Source organism: Cryptotermes secundus, unplaced genomic scaffold, assembly GCF_002891405.2.
Source record: "Cryptotermes secundus unplaced genomic scaffold, Csec_1.0 scaffold671, whole genome shotgun sequence".
Classification (NCBI taxonomy): Eukaryota; Metazoa; Arthropoda; class Insecta; order Blattodea; family Kalotermitidae; genus Cryptotermes; species Cryptotermes secundus.
Genome location: NW_019724595.1, coordinates 604,295 through 631,158, shown reverse-complemented (window position 1 = coordinate 631,158; position 26,864 = coordinate 604,295). Strand labels below are relative to the sequence as shown.

Sequence of the window (26,864 nt, the reverse complement as noted above, 5' to 3'; positions counted from 1 at the left end):
TCCCGACTGGGAGTAGCAAGACGTTGCACTGAAGGCCTCTAGTACAGCGCGCACTGCGCAGCCACTACGGGGCGAAGTGGTTGTGAATTGACGTTATAGGTAAGGGATTTGCTTGAAGATGACGAAGTGTGAAGCAAACATTGCGAACATAACAACCTGCACTGTGGCAGGGGTGTCCTTTCTGACACAGTCGCTCTTCTCACTTTCTTTTTCTTATCATCAATCCATCGAACTTCTCCTTCATCTAATCATCAATCAAAATTGTGATCATCATCAAATGTTATCATCACCGTCATCAAACAGTGTAATCACTTTTAGACTTCATTACCTCTAATCAAAGTCGCGTAGGACGAGTTTCTGGCAGCGGTGGCTATTTTCTATGATATAACACTGTGTAACCTGTCGAAAGTCAATCGACGTTTCGAAAGTCGAAGAATAAGTCAAGCAAGAAACCAGCATGGAGCAGTTGCCAAGCTATGCTTCGTGCTAATTCTTGCTTGGCTCCTCCTTCGTCCCTGAAGATGAAGGCGAAATGTTCTTCTGAAACGTCGGTTGATTTTCAACGGACTACATGGCATAATATCCCAGAAGGTACTCGTATAACACATCAATAAGATTTTATTGTGGCATCGTCATTATTATCACCACCCAAAATATAGGTCTCAAAGTGCAAAGTGGTTAGGCCCTTCCTCGGGGATGATAAGACCACGCTTCGGGGGTGCAGATTTCCTCCATCCCTTCTGTCTGACAGAGCCGTTTATTTCTCTAACGTGTTTCATTATTAAGTTAGCAATCTCCAATCCTTTCAAATATCTCAATTTCTTCTTTTATCCAAGAAGAATAACCTGCAACAGATGTCAAGAATTTTAACTCTGTTTTGGTTTAGCTTGCGATCTTCGAAAACCCTTTAAAAGTGAACGCTTAATGTGAAGGTCGACGTTCGAGACGAAAGTCGCGTATACGTAAATTGTTTAATACCTACTTCAGAGCTCTTACTCTAAAATATCATTGCATTAAGGGAATGAAATCTGATTCTATGGCAGATTAATTTCGTTTAAAAATTCTTTTGTTTTTTTTTTTAACTCCAAATATATTCTTAATGAGCCGCCAGTCGCTTTGCTGCTCAAGAATTTCCCAGAATTTTATGGAACCCGAAGGTTCATTGCCGGGTTCACAAGAGCCCTCTACTGGTCCCTATCCTGAGCCAGGCCAATCCAGACCATAACACACTATCCGACATCTGTAAGATAAAATTTAATATTATCCTCCCACCTACGTCTGTGTCTTCCCAGTGGTCTCCTTACTTCTGGCTTTGCCACCAAAATCTTAATAAGCATTCCTGTTCTCCCCATGCGTTCTACATGCCATGTCCATCTCATCCTCCTTGACTAGGTCATTCTAATTGTACTTAGTGATGAGTATAAGTTATGAAGCTCCTCATTACGTAGTTTTTTCCGACTTCCCGCCACATCAACTCTCTTCGGTCCAAATATTCTCCTCAGCACCCTGTTCTCAAACACCCTTAGTCTGTGTTCCTTCCTTAATGTCAGAGACCAAATTCTGCACTCATGTAGAACCACGGCCAATTTGTATATTCTAATTATTATGTTATTGGACATCAGACAAATAGATAATAGTTTCTGGGCTGAATGGCAGCAAACACTAATTCAACCTCCTCATAATTTATACGGAATCGAATTTTGATCTGCTACTTTCCTTACTCAGTATTTGAACTGTGCCACATTTTCAAGAAATCTTCAACTCATGATTTTAGCGTTCACTCTGGTGACGAGACATCAACCTATACTCAGTTTTCTCTCCATTTATTTCTGTACGAACCTCCTCAGAATTCCTGTATTTTTATGCATGGTAATGTCTCTGAAACCGACGTTCTAAGTCCACAGAACTCGTTACAGGGCGTTGTCTTTCGATACCTCTTCGTAGCCATATTTTCTACCACATCTTTGAGATGAAGTGGACAGCCTTCAGCTCCCGTTAAGAATTCAGATTATGCTGAGTTCACATCACGGACCTCAGATCTGCAGTATTCATTGCTATTTTCTGTGAATGGGTGGACGAGAGTATGTTCAGAGGCGCGATGGCTTCTACAGTTCATGTCTCTGTCCCTAAGAACGAGAGGCCACTGACCTTCTTAATTATTTCATTCGTCGGTAAATAGCTATATAAGTTGGTAAAGTGTAATTAAATACCCTGAAACAGAAATCTAAATCGTGGAGTTCCTCCTGTGCCTAAATTAGTTTCGTCTTTCATACGTTTGAAGTTTTACTTCGCTCACTTTCAAATTATGTTCTTCTCTGAGAGTAAGAGAATTTGTAAAACGAAAAATCAGAATCCTCTTCCCTGTTTCATAATTATACGTGCACATAACTTTACGCATATGTGCCTTAACATGCCGTGAGTCATTGAACACAAGGCCTAGGTCTGTGTGTCTCTAGGTGCAAAATATTGGGCAAGTGCAAACTGAGGCTCGCGTGGTAGTGACAGTGATGAATGCTACTTCCTGGGTTATTCGCGCTTGTAATGTTGTAGATTCTTATCAAAGTTTCGGATGAAGACACCTCCTCAATCTTCAGGATAGAAGAAAAGGAATTTACCCAGGAAATGGAAGACCTACATTCCTTAAAATGTCGATACACACATCGGGCTGCACAATGAACAGTTCTTTGTGTTACAGCTTCAGAGATATAGAATTTCAGGTTCTCAGAGCTGTCGTTCTGAAGTGTTCTATTATGTGTTCTATACTATCATGTAGTACGTTGAAAGTAAAGCAACGTTTCAGAGAACAGGTCACCTCCATCTTCAGGGTCGAAGAATAAGCCAAGCAAGACACAAACACTGATCCTGTAAATCAGGACTCTGTGTTGGCTTATTTTTCGATCCTGAAGATGGAGGTGGCATGTTCCTTCGAATTGTCGGTTCACTATCATTGGACTACATGGCCTTATGTTTCAGAAGCTAGATCTCTTCAGAGATGTGGGTTGTCGCGGGTGTCTTGACCGGGATACATAAACTTTGAAGAACCCTGGTGCAGTGCTCACTTGATGTCCTAAGAATTGAGGGATTATTCGACTGGATTTCGAGTGTTATCTCGTCGCAGGACTGACTCTTCGTCCACATGGTTCTTTTATGGGTGTTTTCACAAGGATGTAGCAGCGTATCAGTCTGAGATGAGTCAGTTGAGCTATGTGCCTTACGAATATGGCTTTTATTATCTTATACACGTGGGGTATAAAAGTGTGCGTTTCGCTCTCAAGCTGACCTCCGATATCACATAATGCAGACAGTGTCTAAGAGCATGCAAGGAACAGTAAACTTTCCGGTAAGTTGGACGCTTGAAAGGAAGCTGGTCCAAATATTAACACAGAGATAATTACTCATTTGTATCTTGTGCTCATCATTGTGTATAATTCAGTTGTGGGTCCACTCGGTTTACACGGAAATTTACTCTTAAGTACACCTGTTGATGGCACAAATGTGCCGAAACGTATTGTGGAGTGTAGACCCGTTGCTGAGCGGTGATTCTGTGAACAGCAGCCGTTGCTTTGTAACGGCAGATAAACACGTCAAAAATACCCGCACTGTCGGTAGGCAACTTCTCTGTAAACTGATTCCCGCCGCAATGGATACGCATGCAACGGTCGAGTATCGTTGGACTATAACAATGGAAACTGTGTTTTCTATGTGGTTCTTGCCGAAACCTTGTAAGAAAGGTCAGTCGACTTCAGGTGTTGATAGTTGGAATTTGTGATTTGAGAGAGTTCTGCACGGGCGGTTGTGACAATAGAGCCTGAGCGCAGGAAGCTGAAGAATTACTATTGCTAGAAACCTTCGCCAGGGAACGGCAGGTTAAGACACAGTGGGCTGGAAAGCTTTGCGGATGCTGTAGTGACTGTGAAGTGTGGAGAGGCTCTGCATTACTTGTACGTGTACTTCCGAGTGGTGTGTACAAGTGGTCAATAAATCCATTCGCCAAGCCATAAAACTTCAATAATCACACCCCCTAAATCGTGAAAATATTGTTCGAGACAGCAACCCCATTTGCTGGAAACAGTGTTGTCTTGACACGAACGCAATATCTGCACAGAAAATCAACTGAACAGAATGCAGGACAGAATCACAATAAAGAATTTTACAGATTTAAAGATTTTTTTAAAACTGCAGTAAAATACATTTGCTTTAACAAGAAAATTCAGAGTAGACCCATTAAATTAATTCTTTTAATTCGCTTAGTGGGGGTGGAGTCCAACTGGGTCCACTCGGCACGGCGGCCACTGATTGGCCTATTGCAGCCTGCCCCGGGTGATTATGATGATGGAGCAATTGGTGGAATTAAGATTGGCATGGGAAACCGAAGTACTCGGAGAACACCCGCCCCAGCGCCACTTTGTCCACCACAAATCCCACTTGACCAGACCCGGGATCGAACCCGGGCCGCTTCGGTGGGAAGCCAGATACTAACCGCTTGAGCTATGGCGCGGCCGAGTAGACCCTTTACTGATCCGAGGCGTAGATGAGGGGTAAAATTAAAATAGATTTTAAACATATGGAATATGAGGTTATAGAAATTATTCAATTTTCTCATTGACTATTTCTTATGAATATCAAAATAATACTCGTATTTCTGGTTTAGTATGAGGCCGGAAATTTTCGAAAGACTGGGACACTATCAGCTTTCAGAGAAATGCTTTCCTGCGAGAAGTTAATTTCATTATTTTTATGCTTTGGAGACGTGAGGAAACTTTAATTTTTCTTTTAATTTATGACGTATTTGGCAGAATTTCTTCAAGCCGGGGGTGGCGCGCAATTTTGATATCCTCTTCCTGTGAAATAAATTGAGTGTTTAGTAAAACAGGCAATTCGCTGATTACGTGGAGACTACGCAGTTACTTCAAACAGAATATGGGAGCGGAGCACAATTCCTTTCTTGCCGGTTGTGCCAAATTCCTAATAATCAGTTACAAGACGCGGTAGGAATGTGTCCGTGTTTGGTCGCGGGGACGTAACACCCCTGGGCAAGAAGAGACAGAGCTGCAGTATATTTCTCTGTAAGCTTTACACATGGATAAAGCCAGAGGAATGGGTCGTTCTACACGGTGAAAGTGGCCCTATAGATTCCAGTAACAACACGTATTTTACCCCAGGAAAATTCCTGGATGTCATGGAACAGGTTAACCTAAACGGTAATTCTGAATTCATTTGGTTTTGGGGCTCTCATAGAGGTGACTATTAGAGTATAATGTTTTGAGTTGTGACACCGCGTAGCTTAATAGGAGTAGACTGACATGTCTCTCCATCTTCACTGTTCTAAGAGTTAGCTGAGCAAGAGAGCAGATCAGCTTTCTCTCTCTCCTCTCGCTCCCGATTTGGAGCGTAGGGCTGATTTCTCAGCTTCATGGTCATTTTACAGACGGTAGGGCTCCTTGCACGTGTGATCAGCTCGTCTCGAGGCCTCTACCTAAACACAGGACAACACAAACACAGAATAAACGCATACACACACCAAACATCCATGCCTTGTGTTTAGTTTCGAACCCACGATCCCGGCTTCCGAGCCTTCTCCTTACTGCAGGTTTCATAATTGGCTTCACCGCCCTGAACGTGGAGGCGGTATGTTCCTCTGTGAATTTCTACTGAAATATAAAGCTTTTTATGTTAATTATCTAACGGTCTTGTCAGTATCAGTGTATAGCGTTTCTGATAGGACGAGTAATTAACGTGGAGAAGTTGTGGCATGAGAGTGGCAGGGGAAACTGAAGTAGTCTGAGAAAACTTGCCCCAGTTCCACTTTGTCCAAAACAGATCCAACATAACCAGACCTAGGATCGAACTCAGGCCACCGCGGTCGGAAACCGGCTACTAACTGCCTGATCCATGTCATTTTCGTACACGGTAATACAATCCGGCTTATCCAACTCTTCCGGAGACAAGTTGTTCCGACTAGAATTCGGTATCTGCAGGAAAATGCTAAAGCAGTACCCGAGACCAAACGTGAGCCCTTCCAGTTCATCACACTCATCACTAGAAAAGTAGACGCAAACTTAGGCAGTTCTCAGACATAAAACGTTAAGTAGCATTCGAGGTTCTCACAACGGTAATTATCTTCTGGGATATACCGCCGTGTAGTCCGCAGGAAGTGCGATCCACATTTCGGAGGAATATATCGCCTCCATCTTCAGGGTAGAATATACCGAGCAACACCAGCTTGAAGCAGGTGGCAAGCCGAGACTTCTTCACTGTCCACTACACTTAAATTATTCGACGTTACCTTCTGAGCTGCTAACGGAGTCCTTAAAAAACTACAGACATATTAAGGACCGACGATCCCAGTGGCCGCACGGTCTAAGGCACGAACCGTCCTCGCCAGCTTGAACGCTGAGGTAGTGGGTTCGAATTCCACTCAAGGCATGGATGCCTGTCTGCATTTATTCTGTGTGTAGGTAGAGGCCTTGTGACTGGCTGATTCCCCGTCCAAGGAGTCCTACCGACTGTGCATAGGTTTAAGAAACTGAAAAGCAGCCAAGATTCAAAGGGCTATAGAGCCGTAGAGAGAAATATATAGGTATACTAACACGGATGGGATAGTGAAGGGAAAAATTCCACACATTTTAACTTCGATACTAGATGGAGGTAAGTGATTAGTTTCACATGCCGACGGCCTTGTCTCCACAGAAATTGACCGCGTGAGCTCTAGAATGTTGAACTGACTGACTGGTCGCCCAGAAGCGGTCTGGAAATGATGACGCAGAGTTGTTCTGCCTCTGTTGGAAATCGAATTCCGGTCTTCTAGCAGGACAAAAGTCTTTAAATTACAGAAGAATCAATCAATCATTTAATTTCCGCGTCAATCGTGGCTTGTAATCCATCCATCCATCCATCCATCCATCTGTGCATCCATCCGTCTCTTCATTTTTTTGTACTTGCCGTCTCGCTCCCAGCGCCCCATTCTTCTCCATTACAGCAGCGCTACCTGTCATGGCTCCCTTCCTGCGTCTCGTGGCTCGGGCAGCAATTTATGGCGTCACAGCTGGCCGCGTTCACTTGGCACAAATCCTCTCTGTGAATGGTTTGAATCCACCGCATGAGTAGGGTCCATGCTCCACATACTTCCAGTTCTCTCGTGCAAGATGCTCCAGAAACACTTTCACTCTACGCGCGAACTGCGTTCCTGCTTTCCACAATTTATCCTTGTCAATTACAGGTCTTGATTCAAGGCAGCTGCCATATTTCAGTACAGTGATTAGACGTCTACGGTTCGATTCAGAGGAGGAATTTATTACTCTAATTTTATTGACTCTTGAATCTATCCCGCTTAACGGATGCCCGCGACTCCATCTCTTGTTGTTTCGGTTTACGGCTGACGATAAGAACTTATGATGGAGTCTGTGGTTGTATTTTCGGTACTCATGACGGTGACTACGATGAGTACGCTCTTCTGGTAAATGACTTCGTATAGTCTCGTAGAGGGCCGCGCCATAGCTCAAGCGGTTAGTCGCTGGCTTCCCACCGCGGCGGCCCGGGTTCGATCCCGGGTCTGGTCAAGTGGGATTTGTGGTGGACAAAGTGGCGCTGGGGCAGGTTTTCTCCAAGTACTTCTGTTTCCCCTGCCAATCTTCATTCCACCAATTGCTCCACAATCACCCTCACCTATCATCTAGGGCTGGTACAAGAGACCAGAAGTGACCGCAGTGCAAGGGGCTTAGTCCCACCCCACTAGCAATAACAAAAATAGTCTGGTGGAATTTCACTGACTCTAAGATCTTGGATTTGGAAGTGGCCGTGCCATAACGCAGGCGGTTAGTTGCCGGTTTCCCAACGCGGTGGCCCGGGTTCGAGCTCAGGTCAAGTCATGTCGGATTTGTTGTGGACAAAGTGGCATTGCGGTAGGTTATCTCCGAGTACTTCGGTTTCCCCTGCCAATTTTCTTTCCACCGACTGCTCCATATATATCACATATTATCTTGGGTTGGTACACGGGCCAACTACTGGCCAACGTACCGAGTGGACTCAATCTCACTCCACCTGAAAGAAATGTTGGTAGATTTCTGCAGATTACACAGGGTAACTTCCCACTAGATAATACTGTATATAGCCACAGCTGCGAGAACATAATGGTACAGGTTTACTTTCACTACCTAGGCCTACATGGGGTCCAGATAGCTCAGTCGGTACTGCGACTGCCTGCTGGCTGGACAGCCAGCGGATTAGATTTTGTCCGTTAGAGGCAAGACTTTTCTCTTGTCCACGTCGTCCAGAGCTGCTCTGGGTCCCACAAAAGTTAATGTGGGGTCTTTCCTTGGGGGTAAAGCAGCCGGGGCATGAAGGTGACCGTTCACTTGAAACCTTTGTCAAGATCAGGAATACTTGGATCTATACGGGCACTCCCCCATATATCTTCACGGCTTAGTGTTTACTTAGACAAGCACAGGGTCAACTTTATTTTACCAGTGCTGTAGTTACGAAGAGCTCTGTCTTCCGGGATACAAGTGACTACTCAGCCCTATATTCAAGGAGGAAGAACTGCGGGAGATATACACTCCAAAGTCACATAGAATAGTTTCGATATGCCATAATATGTTCTGTCTTCATTATTTAGGACGAATACAATAACCGTTTGGTATAATTTAATATTACCTCAAACCCTCAGAAGACAGAAGAACAGACTAACAGCTATTCTAAATAAATGCCTCTAAAAACTGGCTATCATTCACGTGTGGAGTTACATGTTCGTGGACAGCAGTGTCCATCTCTGCAGCTACCAGTATCCCTGGATAACGGGCACATATAATCCATGACCAAACACACATACGCACTACCACATCATAAGCGTAATCCGCAGGACAGATTTATGGTCTTAATCATACATGGATTAACTTTGTACAGAGCAGGTTTAACCTACTGTTCTGCAGCCACGCCTCCCCCCTCCCCGTCTGCTCCTCCCTGTGCACAAAAATCATGTAATATGTACAACATACATGCTTGCAGGACGCATATGTGTGTGTGCTAGTTTTCAGGGGGGTAATAGTCTCTGTAGTGTGGTGGCTAAGGGATTTTTAGGGGTATATGTGGGCGAATGAAGGGGAATCAACCCTGGATTTTGGCTCCGTTTTGTTAAAATATTAGAGGCTGTTCTGAAAACGGCACATTAACACGTCGTAATCTACAGGTGTTTATTTGAAAACGATAAAAAATTGTGTCCATATGACGGTGGGGCGGGGTGGGGTGGGGGGGAAGCTGGAGAATAATAATTGAATTTGGTACAAAAAATTGTTTCGTTTTAGAAGCTGCCTTTAAATGTTCCGTATTTCATTGAATTAATTTTTTGTGTTTATTTTGGAAAATGTTATTTACGGATTACAGAATATGCTACAGACAGGGTTGGATTAAGGGGTGTTTTCCATCTTCGTTGCATATCGATATCACTTCGTGATTTGTTTCGATTACTTCCGCTGTGTTAGTTCACACGCTGTAACATTCCCACTAAGGCCTTCTCCTACATTCAGAAATAACTGAACAATGTTGATTTTGATTGGTGGAGCGTTGCAATGGAACAGCTGGGATGGAGTCTTTACAGTACAAACACAGAATTTCGATATTTACACGCCGTTTATTTGCTTGTTTGTTTGTTTATTGTAAACCTTTTCAATTTCAGACTTACTTAGGAAGGCATGTCAGTTCTATACGTCGGCCTTTCTCAGAGAAGCGGATGTATCAAGGCGTTTGTCATGTGCATTTATTTATGTCTTATTTACCGATGCTTCTAATAGCTGCAGTTACATGCTGTTGCATGGCAGGGTGAGCTGTGAATAATGAATTGAAGAGGAGGGAGCAGTCATAGCGTAATCTTAAGGAACAAAACAAGCAATAAAATGCCTCTGTCAGGATATCCGATGGACGGAACAAGATCTGAAAGCGGGACTTTCAGAATACGAAACGATAGTTCTACCTACACGGCTGAGACGATTAATCTGTGTTTTGATAAAATAAAACGCTGATTTTAATATACATATTTAGGGGTTTCCAAGAGCGTTTTAATGAATATTTTTGTATTCTGGGATATAATGATGTGCAGACCGTTGGAAGTCAACCGTTCTTCCGAAACGTCGGTTGACTTTCAACGGACTACACTACTTTATATCCCAAAAGATAGGAGGACTCTTCATAACCACCACTGTTAGTCCCCCAAATTCTCCAGTGTTAATAATTCTCTCAATGGTGCTGCGTGAGAAATGTTTTCAACATACGAGTATATTGTGCGACATAGAGTAAAAAAATCGGTGCCAAGACATTGCACGTGCTTCCTCTTATACGACTGACCGCGGCTACGTTACCATGGAAACTAAATTGATTGTTGATGAGCAACGTAATCCGTGTAGCCTCAGTCATTGAGGCTGATTGAGGTTAGCTCTTTCTAAGGGGCCCAACTGAGTAGGAGTCTCCCGTCTCACCTGAGGAAGGAAACAGATCCAGTTTCCGAAACGTCGTGCTTTATAGATTTTAGAATACGGGACGATGGACAAAGTCCGAAAACCCAGTAATTCTGAGAAACAAACAAGCATTGGACATTTCCAGATCACTAAAGGGGTTATGTAGTCCCCGGCAACAGAATGATTGAAAGAGCATGAAGAAAAGGCCCGATAGCGCGACCACACCGCTGATCTGCTTATGTATATCGAAGTGCATATGAAAGGTTACGATGAGTTCCACAAAGAGGCCAGAGGAACCTTTTCCATTTCCTCGAACCAGATGCGATAAAATTGGCAGGGATGTCCCTACGCTTAATTGAACACCGTGTAGCGGTGAAGACGTCTAACTCTACAACTCTCAGAGTGGTCAGCTTCCTGCTTCGGTCGCTTCACTCCCAGGGAAAGCACCCCCTGTGCCTTTTGGACAGGAGGCTAGGTGGGCCCCGGAAGCAGTCTGGACGCTGTCTCTGCCCTGAGTCCTTAGTCTTCCGGCTGGAGCCTTACATCAACCGAGCTATACTGGCATAATCAGACTGATGATGATGGCGGTTAGGGGTTGGGAACGGCGGTCGTTGTTGAAAGAGGCGTGTTCGAGATTTTCAAGGCTGTAATTATTCAGTTTCTGTTCTTGTAGATTTTGACACCGTGTAGTCTTGTAGACGGATACCGACGTTTCAGAAAAAAAATGTTTGCCCCACGTTCATCCCTGAATATAGAAGCAGCACATCTGCGTACAAATGTACACGGTGTCACAGCCCAGAACACCAGAATCTGAATGAGGAAAGATATTGGAGAAATTATGTCTTATACGAAGTAACTGACCATGAACAGCGCACTCCGAAAAGGTCCTATTTGACGTATCCACATGGAACCTACGCATGCAGAAAATTCTCTCTAGCTTCTGTGGACTGTGTAAAGTTTGTAGGTCGGACAGTGAGGCAGCAATTGCCTTCAAGTCAGGTATAAGGAGCTGTGTTGCTAATCAAGTGGGCTAGCCCTGATCCAGCAAAGCTTAACAGCCTCTCCCGACACTAAGCATCACATTAAGTAAGTAAACACGTCCCAAACTTTGCAGAGCCGTAATTGAATTACAACTTATACTCTGTACATCAAACCACGGTCCCGTGTACGTGTATACTCTCACACCTGCAAGCAGTGCATTTTGTAGAAAATAGTAATCAAGAATCGTGGTTGCATAGGGAAACAGTTCAGTGCAACTCTCATGCTCTTCCTCAGGTTTTCATGGCCTGTACCTAATAATACGTAAATTCGAATTTCGCCTGATGTCAACTGCAACATGAGCAGAGCAACCTGAACCAACTGATCACCGAAATTACAGTGTGACCCGACGTACTTACGCCCAGGAATATCTTAATTTCTGAAAATTCTTCATTCTTTTTTTGTACGAAAAATTCAGCATTAATAAAATTATGATTAATGTGTGTTTTCGACATACACATATTTCTTTTCAAAGCATAGAAGTTCTTTTCAGCACTCACGGAATTATTATTATTATTATTATTATTATTATTATTATTATTTTCTTTCGCTGTGTTAAACTGTTGGGTCTAGTTGGTAGCATTACTTTCAATTTCTCATCTGTAGACTGTATGTTCAGATTGTACACTGCATTAGTTAGATCTAAGCTTGAATATGCGTCCGTGGTCTGGAATTCGATTACGTCAACTGATGCCAACAGCTGGAACGCATCCAGCAGAGGTTTGCGGCCCTTTGTCTTAATCGTTTCTATCAAGTTCATTACAGTCACTCTCTTGCTCTGGTTGAATTACAATTGCATACTTTAGGTACTGGGAGACACCGCTTCGATGCTCTCTTTCTTACTCACGTTTATTTCGGCTCTAAATTCTGCGCTTCTGTTCTGGAAATTGTTGGTCTCCGAGTTCCTGCTCGGTATATCAGAGACTTTGCATTGTTCAGTGTCTGCTCATGTAAAAATTGTCCCTGTGCTACATGTGCAGCAGCTGCTAATGTTGTCTGCAGGGAGGTTGACGTATTCGGAGCCAGGAAAGTTCTCCCCAAACGCTTTTTAAATATAGTATAATTGTTAGTATTATTATTTGCATGTACAGTAAACAACAATTAAACCGAATTATTATTATTATCCCTCTGAAAATCTATACTTTTCACTTCTAAATTAAATATTTATACGTTTCATTTCTCAGTTATGAATAACACTTAGATTTATGTTAATGAAATTATTATTATTGCTATTATTATCATTTGTTTGTTTGTTTACTTGTCTGCATTAATGTGGCTTGCCTGTAATGTCTTTAACTTTATGCTGTGATTGTCCATAATGTAATTACTTGTATCTACTCTGTGCTCTGTAATTGGCCTTGTGGCTGCTGACTCGGCACATAAATAACAAAAAATTGAATTGAATTGAATTATTATTATTATGGGGCACGCGGTAGCGTAGTTGGTTGGGGCACTATGCTACAAGCCGGAAGGTCGCGGGTTGGAGTCCTGATGAGGTTGATCTTTTCAACTGACCTAATCCTTTCAGCCGCACCATGGCACTGGGGTCGACTTAGCTTTTAACAGAAATGAGTACCGGGAATCTTCCTGGGGGATAAAGGGCGTTAGTTCCCTTCAATTGCTATCCTTCAGCTGAACTAGAAGAAAACATTTACTTAAAAGTGTCTATCCGATGATGACTTAGTAAGGTCGAAAGATATCGTAGAAGTAACATTTATTTAGAGAGCGACAACTTCAGCACTGCCCATGAAAACTACGTCCTTCCATCTCCAATTTTGTCTTAAAAGTGGCTTCTTTCCTTTAGTATTGCCAATGATAACTTTGTATTCATTTCTTATTTCTTGTATGCGTGCTACATGCCTCGCCAATCAACTGACTGTTTGCTTCATTATCCTAATATTATCTGGCGAAGAGTACAGATTACGAAGCTGTTCATCGCGCAGTTTTCTCAATTCTCCTATTGCTTCTACTCTTTTAGATGAAGACATCCTCGCTGCTCTCTTCTTATAAACGCCCTTAACCAAAGCTTCACGAGGGGTAGGAAACCAAGTTTCACACCCATACAAAACAACAGGCATATCAGTTCTGTATGCAAACTTGCTCCGTGAACTGAAAGTGCTCCAAACGCGCAGAAGTGTCTTGAAGCCCCCTGTGCTTCTGCTAATGGCACCGGCCCTGGGTGAGACGAACGGCAGACAAACAATTTGCCGCCCGACTCGAGAGCTCTGGCCACCCATTACGTTGATACACGATCCAGGTCAGGCACTGATTACGTGTCAAGAGCTCAAAGCGTCCTCCCTTCCACATCCCGCATGCTCACATCTTCCGCTCTTTAGGAATTCTTTCCTTTCCAGAAGAACACTGCCTCCTGGGACGTGTGAGACCGTGCAGTCCGGCGGAATGTCTCGGAGCGAAGTACTGTCTCCATCCTCAAGGTCGAGAAGCAAACCAAGCGCTCTCCTTATTACATACTTCTTATCGATTACTTGTTCGGATTACTCCTCGAGCCTCAAGATGGAACAGCGCGTCTCCGAAATGTTGGCGAATTTTTAACGAAGGACACGGCATTCAGCTCCAGAAGCTACTAATCTTCGTAGCCATTACTGAGAGGATCTTAACCCTTTAAAGACTGGATTTCTTCTACATAATGTATATAAATTCAGTTCGTACCTCACAGGAAATACACTACGTCTCCGCTACAGAGCCCAACCGGTTAATGCTGTTTAGCGAAACAGTCGCTGTTTACTGTGAGAACCATATGGAACACACAAATACACTGTGTGGGCAGAAAACAAGAATTCAGTAATTCCTGGTTGGAATTCGGTGTATAACTTCGTTTCTCGCGATGAACCCACACTGATTGTTGGTGGTGGTGGGGGGGGGGTGTACCGTTTCGGTAATTTCTGCAGTTGCCATCTTCGGGGTTAAATTTTTTCTTGCTCATATTTTCTTCTAATCACGGCTTCAGCTTCGAGACATCAAATAATGCGAGATTTATGTAAGGGATACAAAACCTCTCCCAATGTCATTAGTCATACCCAAGTTCTCGTCAGAGAGGATGTTACATGGGACTATTATCGCAAGAGTTCAGTTGGAAAAAAAAGTCTGGTCTTGGGCCTCAAGGGACGTGACGAAAGACGAACTGATGGGCGGTAAATCGCCAGTCGTAAAGTAACTTTGACTTTGGCTTTGAATTGGAGGATTATAACGGGAGTTCAATTGGAAGTCAGAATAGTTCCAGTGGAGTGTCCAGTCAGAAGAAGATGACAGTGTGTCAGATAGCGTTACGTTAACTTTGTAACCAGTTGTACAAAGTTCCAATAAATTCGACCATCAAATCCAAAACCAGTCTTGTTAGTCACGCAAACCCCGGACACGTGACAATAGAATAAGTATTCTAAATGCAAGGTTTTCTTTTCGGTAAGTGTTACGAGAATGTGAACAAATAACCAGCATAAAACAGGTACAAAACAGAGCAAAATTAGTTGACTTATATCCCAGAAGATGGAATTCTTCTATGAAGGGTTATCAGTGGAAACTGTAGCTAGAGATACGAACCCTAGGGACTTTTTTTTTAATATCAACAAGCTTTATTCTAGTGGTTAAGGATATATTTGAAATAATAAATTATGCATTTGATATGGGTAGCCATATGCCGTTGTACTATTATTCAGTGACGTAGGAGTTTTCGATTTAATATGCAATAATTTAACGTCACGTCGTAGCCGTGGCTTTAGTATATATTGAAATCAGAGAATGAATTACGTTCCTGTTTTGACGTAATGGTTGCCAATACAAAGCACTGCGTTGTGTCGGCCGTGCACTGTAGTCTCCCGCTCGAGAGGCCCGCCTTGTCAAAATTGTTTGTGCAATTCTATATGTTAAATGCTTTGCTTCTGTTTTGTCTCAGGCTAACCATGTGGCAGGAGAGAGTGAACTGTCAGGCAGATAATGTAACCATTGTTCGGCGCCTTATACACTGCGGGTTATCAAGCCAGGCGGTGCAACCCCTTGATGGATCGTCATAAGTACCAACTAACCAACCGACCCCTGGCCGCGCCATAGCTCAAGCGGTTGGTCGCTGGCTTCCCACCGCGGCGGTTCGGGTTCGATCACGGGTCTGGTCAAGTGGGATTTGTGGTGGACAAAGTGGCGCTGGGGCAGGTTTTCTTCGAGTACTTCTGTTTCCCCTGCCAGTCTTCATTCCACCAATTGCTCCACAATCACCCTCACCTATCATCTGGTGCTGGTACAATAGTCCAGAAGTGGCCGCAGTACAAGGAACTTAGTCCCACCCCACTAGCAATAAGAAAAAAAAAACAAAAGAACCCTGCGGAGAATAGTGCTTTGTGAGAAGCTAACAGTTGCTCGGTCACTGAAGCAATTCTCAGAATTTTGTGGAACCCGAAGTTTCATTATTCTGAGCCAGACGAATGCAGTGCATACCCCCCATCTTAGTTCTCTAAGGCCCGTTTTAACACTATCCTTCCAAACGTACTGGAGGGTATCTATACTGAAATTAATGAAGTAAAATATAAAATTCTGCTTATTACTTAGCGCCATACTTTTAGGGTGTAAGGGATTTATTGGTAAACGCCATAGATTGTCGAAATGGATGTGAGGTGAAAATGAATGTTCAGCTTCACCTTCCGTTCGCTTTACCCCCGTTGGACTGGAAGACAAGATGGTTCCCAGAGCCGGTCTGGTCGTTGTAACGCAGACGGTACTCTCTGCCCCTACCGGGATCAAACCCCTATCCATTCGTCAAGTAGACAATAATTTTATTAACTGCACTGAATTTTTATTTGAACTAAATATTGTCACAAAATTCAGACTTCTTTCTTTTACCTATATATGTGGCTGTAAACGTTAATCTACATCAGTTTCATAACGCTTTAGCATATCTCTTAGAACTTGTAAACTAGTGCTTCGAGACATAATATTTTTACGTCACGTGGTCCCAAACGTCAAATCATTTTTCTATTTCATTTTCAGTTGTAAAAGAGAAAGAAAATTGCTCAAATCTGTGCAGGCTGATACCGCTACAGGAACGCAACGGAAATTTCAAAACGCCGGATTGATTCCGACGTAGTGACTTAAGAAGAGGAAGGAAGTTGCTGTTGTCTCGGTGTTCAATTAAGCACCGGGCCGCGAAGACGTACTGGGGAGTGGAACNNNGCCCCCCCCCCCCGGGAAATATACCGAGATACCCGTTGGATAAGAGGCTGGGTGGGCCCCGGGATCGAGCTGGGCGCTGTGGAGGGGAGAAAAATCGCTGCCCTCGCTGGAGACCGAACCAAGGTTCCTACTATTCTGAGCCAGATTTATCCAATCCATACTATCCCATCCGATCTCTCTAAGATCCGTTTTAATATTGTCCACTCACTTACATCTTAGTCTTCCCAGTGGTCTCCTTCCTTCTGGCTTTCCCACCAATATCCTTTATGCATTTCTCCTCTCGCCACTCGTGTTACATGCCCCGCCCATCTCATCCTCCTTGACTTGATCATTCTAACTATACTTGGAGAAGAGTACAAGTTATGAAGCTCCTCATTATGCAGTTTTCTCCAAGCCTCTCCAAATATTTTTCCTAAAAATCATTCTAAGGGAACAGGATGGGCCTGTATATTACGTAAGAACAAGCCTATCGTGTATACCTATTGTCCCATAACCATTAAGTATTTTAAAATTTAGCATGGACCTAATGTAAGTTATATCTTAATAAATAGGAGGGTTAAGCTCACCCCTTACATAGATGATGAATGAATGTACTCTTGGTAGAGGGAAAGTAAATGGCCACAGCTTGCATGCGCCGCAGAATATTCTCAACCCGTACAGGCAGGCTGCCTTATGTAAGACTAATTTTGAGAGAAGAAAGAAGTGCTGTGGAGGGAACAAAACACTTCTCTCGAATGAGTTCTCTCAGAGCGTTGTATTCGAAACGTGGATTCGTTCAGCTTTTATATGAAAATCGCCAATCTTCTTTACGAATTCTGCAAGAGCTTTTTGTAGGCAGTACTGTGGAGGAAGGAAGCTTTAGTAATAGCTTTAGTGTTGAGTTTTGTTTATGAAAACTGTACACTGTCGTCTTTATACCTGTCAGATAAAGTGAAGTAATTTTTATTCGTAATATACACGTACAGCTGAAGTATTATGAAGAAACCAAATTGACTAGTGTAAGATAACTGTAAAGGTTTGTTGCAGAGATGTGTTCAACTGATAAATATCCTGGGCACTTCATACTTCTTGTTTTTAGGCAGAAACAAATTTCAGTATCTGGTTCTGCTTCCAACGTCAGGTAAAATTGTGAAAGTCTTCGTTTTCTTGTTAGATGGAACTCATCTCTGCTCTGGAGGTTAACTCCATGTGGTGGGCAAAAGGAGTAGCTTTCATGCCTTTATCTTATGGCAAAAGCAAAGGCAGCCTCCGAACCCTAATTTTTGAGCAAAAATGAGACGAAAAGTTTCCAACATGTGTATCAACTTAGCGACAATATTCACTTTACACTGGTTAATAACCATTAAATTAGTGTTCATATGTGAAGAACATGCACACTAACCGCGTCGAGCACTGGCCAGTCTTATTGATTCTGACTCACTAAGATGCTGCAGAGACAGACAGGCATTTGTCATGTACAGAATTCTGACAATATTTTCACACTACAGCGTACAAGTGTCTATACGAATAGAGCGAAGCTGAGGGTCTGCCTTTGTAGAATCTTTGAGAGTCAGTTTCGAACCTGCTTGGACTCGTTGGGGTTAATTTACGCACTGCCTTGCTGTCCCTAAGAATATTTCTATTGCAAATGTCTTTCTCCTCCAAAGCCAGTATACGACAAGTTCAATATGAAACTTCTCTCAAAATCAGCTGTTCTCATTTTAAATATACTGTATTTTTGTTTGCAAAATAAGTTGCATCTTCTGTTTTTGAAAATCTAAATATAGTTCATTCGTTTAAACTCTTCAGAAGAAGCGAGGAGCATTTCTACCATTGGTTGTTTCCATCACAGAATGAAGGCAGATCAAGAGAGCTAAAGTTTCTGAGCGAAATACTTTTTACTTAGGCACAAACTGAAACTTTCCGCACTGCAGTTTTTTTCACACAAATAAGTTTTCAGAAGTGATCATTATTCCTGACTGAAAAACTCTTTGGCAATAGTCAACACTCTGAAAGGAAGTTAGCCCTCTGCCAGCTTAAAACCTTGCAAGCCTCTAACCAAACATCTTATTCCAACAATCACTGATATTACCTTTTAGATATCTGCTTTGTTTTAATTCGGGTTCTGTTTCCTGTAGAAACCGGGATAATGCAGTCAGTATAGCGACTGGCTACTGACTGCACGACCGAGGGATCGGAGTTCGAGTCACGGTAAGTTCAAGAATTTTCTCCACGTCATCCAGACCGGCTTTGGGGTCCACACAGCTAATTATCCAATGGGTAACGGGAACTTTTTCCAGGGGGGTAAAGCAGTTGGGGCGTGAAGCTCACCACTCATCTTCAACTAGTGCCGAGGTCAAGAAAATGTAGATCTATACATCCACCCCCACCCCACACCTTCATGGCGTAGTGTTTAATTAGTTAAGCACAGGGACAAATTTACCTTTCTTTAACTTTTTCAATTTCCTGAAACACTCATTTCCCGTTTGTGTTGTTTATTCTATAATTAAAGCATTATTTCGAACTACGATGGCATTCACCATGGACGAAATAATACACACATTTTCATTCTAATCCACACCGTCACTGGAAGCCGTCACCCAGCTTCATATCCAGCTAGTACTGGGGGCTCTTTCCCCAGGGCTAAAGTGGCCAGTGAGTGAAGCTGATCATTCGTCTGCATATAGTGTAGACTTTAAGAATGCGTGGAGCCATGCCTTCTCTCCTCTAAACGTCTTCTTTGGGTGGTCTCGGGAAAGAGGAACAGTTAGGTTATACGTTTCAGATATTTGCGAATTATGTATTGTGCATTTCAAGTATATATCAAACGCTGCCGAGGGGCTGAATAGCGTCATCAGCAAGAGGATATCTAATGAGATTAGAGCACAGGAATAAGTAATGTGGTTGCCTATATTGATAATAGTAATAGATCGGTTGTAAAATGCGTTTAGTATAAAATCCATAGCTGAACAGATTGGCCTAGATTAGTGCTCCCATAATATCTTTTAACGTGACAGCTCCATTTTCCCCTTACAACCGGTACATTTCGTAAAGAACCGGACACGATAAAAATTAATAAAAATAAAGTCAATAAAGATGCATTTTCTCTGAACATGTAAATTTATCGTCAGAGAGTTCCCTCACGATAGTGGTTGTGCAGTCCATGGATTTGAAGCTGTGGTTATGCACCGCAGTGCGTTATGCGAAGGTTGCTTCCTGTGATGCTAGCGATATCTGCTTTCCCATCTCACTAATGGTCTTCGTACTTAAGTAGTTACTTGTGCTCTTATTGGAAGCTTTGTTTTGAACAGCCAGTTAACGTTCTTTTTCTTCACGTGAGTGACGACGTCTGACCGACCACCATGTGCAATGCAAAATTTCACGGCACATAAGGTGCATTCAGCATTCTTATTGACACTTTAACAAACGGATATTCGCTCTTGCTACTGTCAGCAACACTGCACTTGCGTTTTGCCGTCACTATATGGACGTAAACCGATAGAAGCTCACGGGCTCTCACAGCACAACGTAACGGCAGAGAATGACACAAACGGAACTTCCGTTATGAAAGAAAATCAAAATACTACAGACATAAATGGAAAAAAATACTTACTGCAAAAAGAAAAACTAATAATTTGTGAAATTGTGCTCTGTGGACTAGCCACCAGAAGTCTTACCATCATTACAGAAATGCCAACTGCAGAGAGTAGCATCCGTTACCAGAGGTTATCGACAGAAATTACTGTCACAGAAGAGCATTTAAAAAGCGGGACATCTAAAATAAATCCGGGACAGTGGGACATTATACGAAGAAACGGGACTGTCCCGGCAGTAACGGGACGAATGGGAACGCTAGTCTAGAGACAAGGCCAGAGATGCTCGGTTCAAATGTCGGTCGTCACACGTGATCAAAGTTCTTTGTGGTCACTCCTCAGTCTCTCCAAGCAAATTCCGGGACAGTACCTCCCTTAGACCATGGCCTCTTCCTTCCAGATCCTTTGAAATTCGTCATTCACCTGCCGTCACATAATCCGATGCCATGTAGCCACGATACTGAATAATTTTTCTTAGATAAGTAAGTAAGTAAGTAAGTAAGTAAGTAACTAAGTCTATGGAGCTGAGTCCTTCTTGAGAAGCTGTCGGTTGCTTAGCTACTTAAGAATTTCTGAACATTTCATGGAACCCGAAGATTCATTTCCATATTCGCGAGAGTCCTCCATCGGTCCCTACCCTAAGCCAGATCAATCCTGTCCATAATAGCCCAACCTATTTTTTAAGATCCATTTTACTATTATCCTCTCATCTACATGTAAATCTTCCTGTAGTCTCTTTCCTTCTGTCTTTCCCACCAAACCCTATACGCATTCTTTTTCTCCCAGTGCGTGCTAAGTGCTCCACCCATCTCATCCTCCTTGACTTGATCACTCTAATTATACTTGGCCCAGAGTACAAGTTATGAAGCTCCTCATTATGCAGTGTTCTCCAACCTCCCGTCACTTCATCCTCCCTTCGCTCCAATAATCCCCTCAGCACCCTGTTCTCAAACACCCTCAGTCTCTGTTCATTCCTTAACGCCAGAGACCAAGTTTCACTCCCAAGTGGCGTTAGATAATCCGCGAAAAATAAAAGGCATTCTCGTGGCAATTTAATTGGAAGCAACTCAAAACATCGCAGTTTTATAGCCTTATCTCTTTCTCTAGTTGTCCACTTACCCTGACTCTCGCCTCCGTGAGGTTTGTCCACATGGCGATCTCCTCGCGTGTGCTCATGTCTGGGTAACGGTTCCTCGCGAATGTAGCCTCCAGCTCCTGCAGCTGTTGTGACGTGAAGTGCGTCCTCTGCCGTCGTTGTCGCTTGTTCTTCTTGTCATTCTTACTGTCGTCACCTCCTCCGTTGTCAGCAGAATCACCACCGGCTTCTGTCTTCACGGTACCGCCCACGATGGGCTCCACTGCCAGCACGCGTCCTCCTGGAAAACAAATCGTCCCCTGTAGGACTTGCGGTTCTCAGCAAGAGTTCTTCTGTCTCCTGGGATACAAAGCTACATAGTCCATTGAAAGTAACGTTGAAACTTGACTACACGGCGTTGTAACCCAGAAGATATTCCTCCCGTTAATTTAAAACAGCACAGAACAGTTGTCTGTGTCTCTAACGATTTGCAGAGTTCAGACTATTAGACACTCGCCGTCTTGCGGCAGAGGCTGAGGTTCAATCCCAGGGGCATCCAAAACTACTGCGACACGCTGAGTGACACTGAGAACGAAGCTTCACCAACTACTTAGACATTTGTCTTCCCATAAGTGTTCCATCAGGCCCAAAAATCCAGAAGCACTCACCACCGAACTTATTCTAATGAACAACGGGCGCTAGTACAATGGTTCACAGTGGCTGGAGTCTCATTTTCATTCTCCCAAAATACAATAAATCGCGATGAAATTCTGTCGAAACCTGCAGGCTCTAATTCGCTGATTCAACAGATAATCATTCAGCTGGCAAAGACATTACATGTAAGCATCAAAATCGTAAAATGTAGAATTTCCTGTCTGTAAGGAAACCCAATTTCCAGTTATGTTCACAGGATTCCATAATTTTAACCTGTACTAAGTCATCTGAGCTAGTTTACATACAATCTTCGAGATCCACTTCTGTATTATCCTATGTGTTCATATTTCTGACTGTTATTGTTACTTAGGAAGGCTCTTGTGGGACAGACGCTGGCGATAACGTATTTAACTTGTTCATACACCTTCTGGGGCAGTATGTTATAAGTGCTTCTGTAGTCATTAGTGCAAAAAGTGAGATTTTCAACCAAAAACGGTATAACACGTATCTGTTTGCAGCCTCTTCCGCATTAATGAAAAGGGTTCCTGTGGTGAATCCGATATCATTAGACATGGACTCGTACGCCGAGTAGTGTCAATATAACTGTCACGCCTAATGAGGAAAATCCCGCTACTTAACCTCAGTTACCCGTCTCGTGCTAACATAACAATACCAATAACAATATCAAAGAAATTCAAGTAAAGAAGTAAAGAAAAAGTAAAGCTATTCCTTTAACAGGCCGTGGAAGCCGCAGGGTTTTGAGACGTCGAGGCCCACATTTTCTAAATAATCGGTTTGCAGATGGCGGTGAGGTCAGCCTTAAAATCTAATGACATAATCGGGAATCGAAACCGCGACTTCCCGGGTTGTAGCATAGTGTCTCAACCAACTAATCTACCGCGTGCCCCCCAAAGAAGTTCAGGTACAAACATTTATATTAGATTGTGAGCTATTTGATTCGCACGACTGTGAAAGCGAATGTTATGTCCTTATAGATGTGACACCGTGTAGTTCTGCAGACGGGTACTAATTTTCCCACAAAAATGGCGGCAATGGTGCCTATCTACCAAACTGCATGGCATCACCTAGTAGAATATAGTCCTCGTATCAGTTTTCATGATATTATACTGCAGAATCCTACTGCACTGTGCCGACAGCTTCCTCCGATCCAACATTTATACGCCTGATGAGGGCCAACGAAGCCGAAGTATGATTTTCTCTCTCTCTCTATGTCTCTACATCCCTTTGGACATGGGCCGTTTCTTCAGTTTCTTAATCTATTCACAGTCAGTAGGACTCCTTGGATGGGGGATCAGCCCGCCGCAAGGTCGCTACCTATGTCAGAATGTGGTTTGGATTCGTCTGGTTCATACAGCCCACAGTGACGGGATCATGTGAATACAACAATAAAGCTTCTGGTTCCAGCTAGGACACGACACGACACGACACGACACGACACGACACGACACGACACGACACGACACGACAGTGGAAGAGAGAATAGCATAGTGACGGGGAAATGTGAGACGACAGACTAGTCAGGTTGCATCGTGTGGAAGACGTTAGTTTTGAGTGACTAATTGTAACTGTAAACAACTTATCCAATAATTCGCTTCATCTAATCGGGAATCAAGTGCTTGTCGCGTTACCAGGATGCGTGACGAACCGTCTCATAACGACGTATCCGAACGAAACTTGCAGTAGTGACGAGGAACAGGAACAAAATTAATATTCAAACTCATTAATACTTATTTTATTTTATTATATAAATTAAATTATTGTATAGATGGGAATATTATGTCATGATTCCATAATACAACAGAATTCAAAGGAAAAAAGCTTCCGTGAAAGGTTAGGCTGTCAATAAAAGAGATTATATTTTGTTTGTATGTCCCATGGAATTCAAAATACAAATAAATTGACGGAAATATTTACTGTTTCTCATTCAGTTAGGTAAACATCTGCGTGCTAAACTAAAGCTTCCTTACACTGTGTAGCCCTGCTCCCCAGTTCGATCTACTTAGGGCAATGGGCCCAGACCGCGCAACAACACTATTGCAGAAGTTAACGAGGTGAACAGGGATAATCTTGAGGGTGGAGGATATAATTCTAACCAACCCCAATATCCCTGAGCAAGAGGCGATGGTTTTCCGGGTAAATGACATCGCCCTCAACAATATGGGATTGTAAGGCAAGGGTTGACAGCTGGGTTAACATCTGTCCAAGCCTAACGCACCAGTCCCTGTTTCTTGCTTCAGATTGAGCTGTGTGGACTGATTGCACAGATACGTGACTATAGGTCCCTTGGTAATCAACGGGGTGGATTGCTCTCGAAGAATGGGTACAGTGTCCAAAATTAATGTTTATAAGCGACATCTTGAAACATTACAATTCACTCGTAGTCCATCCTGTCACGTCTCACACATCACACAGACGGACATGTGATTCACAACACAGCACTTCACAAAATGTTCTACTTAACTAACAGCATAAACCAAGACCATCGTTACTGCCTCCTGTATATTCTAGAAGCGCTTGGAACGTAACCAATAACTCACGATATGCACAACTTAGTTTTGCTTCCTGCGGTTATGGGTCCCTTGTAACCATGGCATGGCACGTCCTCAGGTTGCGGATGGAGAAGACGCCCTTCAGGAATGAAGGGTAGCTGAGAATATATTGAATAAGCAGTCGCGGACAACCGACAAGGGGTGTTCCTCCATATTGGAGGTTGGACGTAGGGCTGACAACTCCTCACCGTAAAAAACAAGCTTGCTACGAAAGATCGCAAGAAGCCTCGGACGGTTACTATAAGTCCAATTAAAATATTATAGTGCCAACATATTGTAACATGTAGACCCGTTGCTAAGTAATGACTCTGTAAACAACGCCCGTTGCTAGGCAAACGGTTTCTAACATGCACCAATGGACTAACTAGGGCGCGATGTTTTCTACGAGGCCCGTGCGACAGCTGTGTGACGCAACAATAGAAGCACTGTTGGTACGGTGTTATCTGTGCGGCCCGTGCCGAGAAGTTACAAGCAGTCAGTTCAGTTCAGTTCAGTTCAGTGGAGCGGAGTGAGGTACGGGAATGGAGTCGAGTTGAGCTGTGAGTCGACAGTTGTGAGACAGTCGCCGGCCAGTAAGGACGTGAACACAGAAGTTGAGGGATCTAGGGCGTTGTAAGCCATTACCAGACAACGACTGGTGAAGACCCATAAGACTAAGAAGATATAATACGTGCTGTAGTGAATTGCTGAGTGTTTGAAGTAACGATAGCTCTATAGTTGCTTGTAGTTACAACCTGTAAGTGCTCAATAAATCCCAGTACCAGTCCAAACCCCTTCTGCATCACTCATACACGTGACAATATGTTCAAACAACATATGTAAAGTAGTTCGCTAATGAGGCCAGTAGTCGCTGAAAGATGTGAAGGCAAAAATTTACTTCTATTCATCTAGTTATAGTTGAAAGACTTTCACTACTTATTTTTGTTTAAAAACTGAAAGTGCTCTAGATTATTTCGTAATGCATTTAACCCTGACCTACTGCGTAATTTTGTATTTGCTTCATTTCTGATAGCATATGCGGATACACGTACATATTGGTGGAAAAATTTTAACATGTAGACTGAGGTATATTAATTTACACCTAAATATTCTTATAATTCTAGGAGATTAAAAAGAGAAAGCAAGCCTACATTCTTCTCTATATACAAAGAAAATCTTGCTCTATGGTATAGAAAATGAATTTTTCCAAAATGAACCCAAAAATCACAAGAAAATCTCAATAATACTAAAAGACGTACAGAGGTCTGAATGTGCTGGTTGAAAGCAGTGTTACTCCTGCCAGCAGGTGGCTCTGCTGGCAGTACGAGTAGTGTCATTTTCCTGAGGATTTCTTATTTAGAAGAGCCCCTAAAAATTTAATTTTGTTGTTTTTCTCAGCATTGGATATTACGAATGTACTAAGAGCACGCGAAGATATGTCCATAGTAGAAACACATTAACATTCTGCGTTCCGTCTTGAGTGGACGACAACTTGAATGATGTGTCCCAGTGCCTTAAAATAAGAAATATGAAAGATGAGGAGAATCAGACGTGTAGCACGCATGGGAGAAATATATAAACAATTTAGTTGCAATATCTGTATAGGCGTAATGAAACATTTAATTCAATTGTGCTGAGACCTCATTGAGAAGCTAACAGTTTCTTAGCTACTTAAAATATTCCCAGCATTTTATAGAACCCGAAGTTTCATTAGTGTATTCAGAACACCCCACCATTGATCTCTATCCTGACTAGAATTCAGCACAACCTAACCTTTCTGTTTCTTTAAAATCGTGTATAATATTAAAAAAAATAGCATAGAGGAATACGATATGAAGATATTTCTTTGTGGTTCATTTAACGGTGTTGCAAGTGTAGAGATTAAATTGTATGTAATCGCGAGATGTTAGATGAACGGAAAAAAACAGGAAGGAAACGCTCGAAACCTGACCGAGACATAATTCCGGCAGTTGTGTGGAGGAAATGGGGAGAAAACAATAAAAACCCTTTGTCCCTGCCGAGAATCGAATGAAGTGCCTCTGGAATACGTCTAAAAGTATACCGCTACACCAGCCAGCACTGGGCGAAGGTTCTGGTAACGCTGACACGGCGATGGGCCGTTGCGTTGCAAACTTTGTATATGCCGGTAGCACAAAGAAAGAAATGACGAAACATGTTACAGAACTACTGTCGTTGTGAAACTATGGAACTACACTGAAAGAGGCCACTAGTAATCCAGCACATAATGACATAGTTATCCTTAGAAGGTCGTGGGTTAGATTCCTGATGTCATTAGATTTTTCAATTGACCTAATCTTTCCAGCCGCAATATGGCTCTGGGATCGACTCAGTC

The 26,864-nt window shown here is 42.9% G+C and overlaps 2 protein-coding genes across 6 annotated transcripts in view; one reads left to right on the top strand and one right to left on the bottom strand.

Moving 5' to 3' along the window:
• LOC111862384 (cytochrome P450 4c3) overlaps nucleotides 1-26,864 on the top strand; it is a 373,344-nt gene that overhangs the window by 131,642 nt on the left and 214,838 nt on the right. The window lies entirely within an intron of this gene.
• The window catches only part of LOC111862386 (pituitary homeobox homolog Ptx1), a 134,782-nt gene that overhangs the window by 39,265 nt on the left and 68,653 nt on the right, over nucleotides 1-26,864 (bottom strand). For all 3 annotated transcript variants that reach the window (XM_023847726.2, XM_023847727.2, XM_033750648.1), the window contains one exon: nucleotides 21,353-21,609. In XM_023847726.2, coding sequence (XP_023703494.1) covers nucleotides 21,353-21,609 — 257 coding nt within the window. The remainder of the gene's footprint in view (nucleotides 1-21,352; nucleotides 21,610-26,864) is intronic.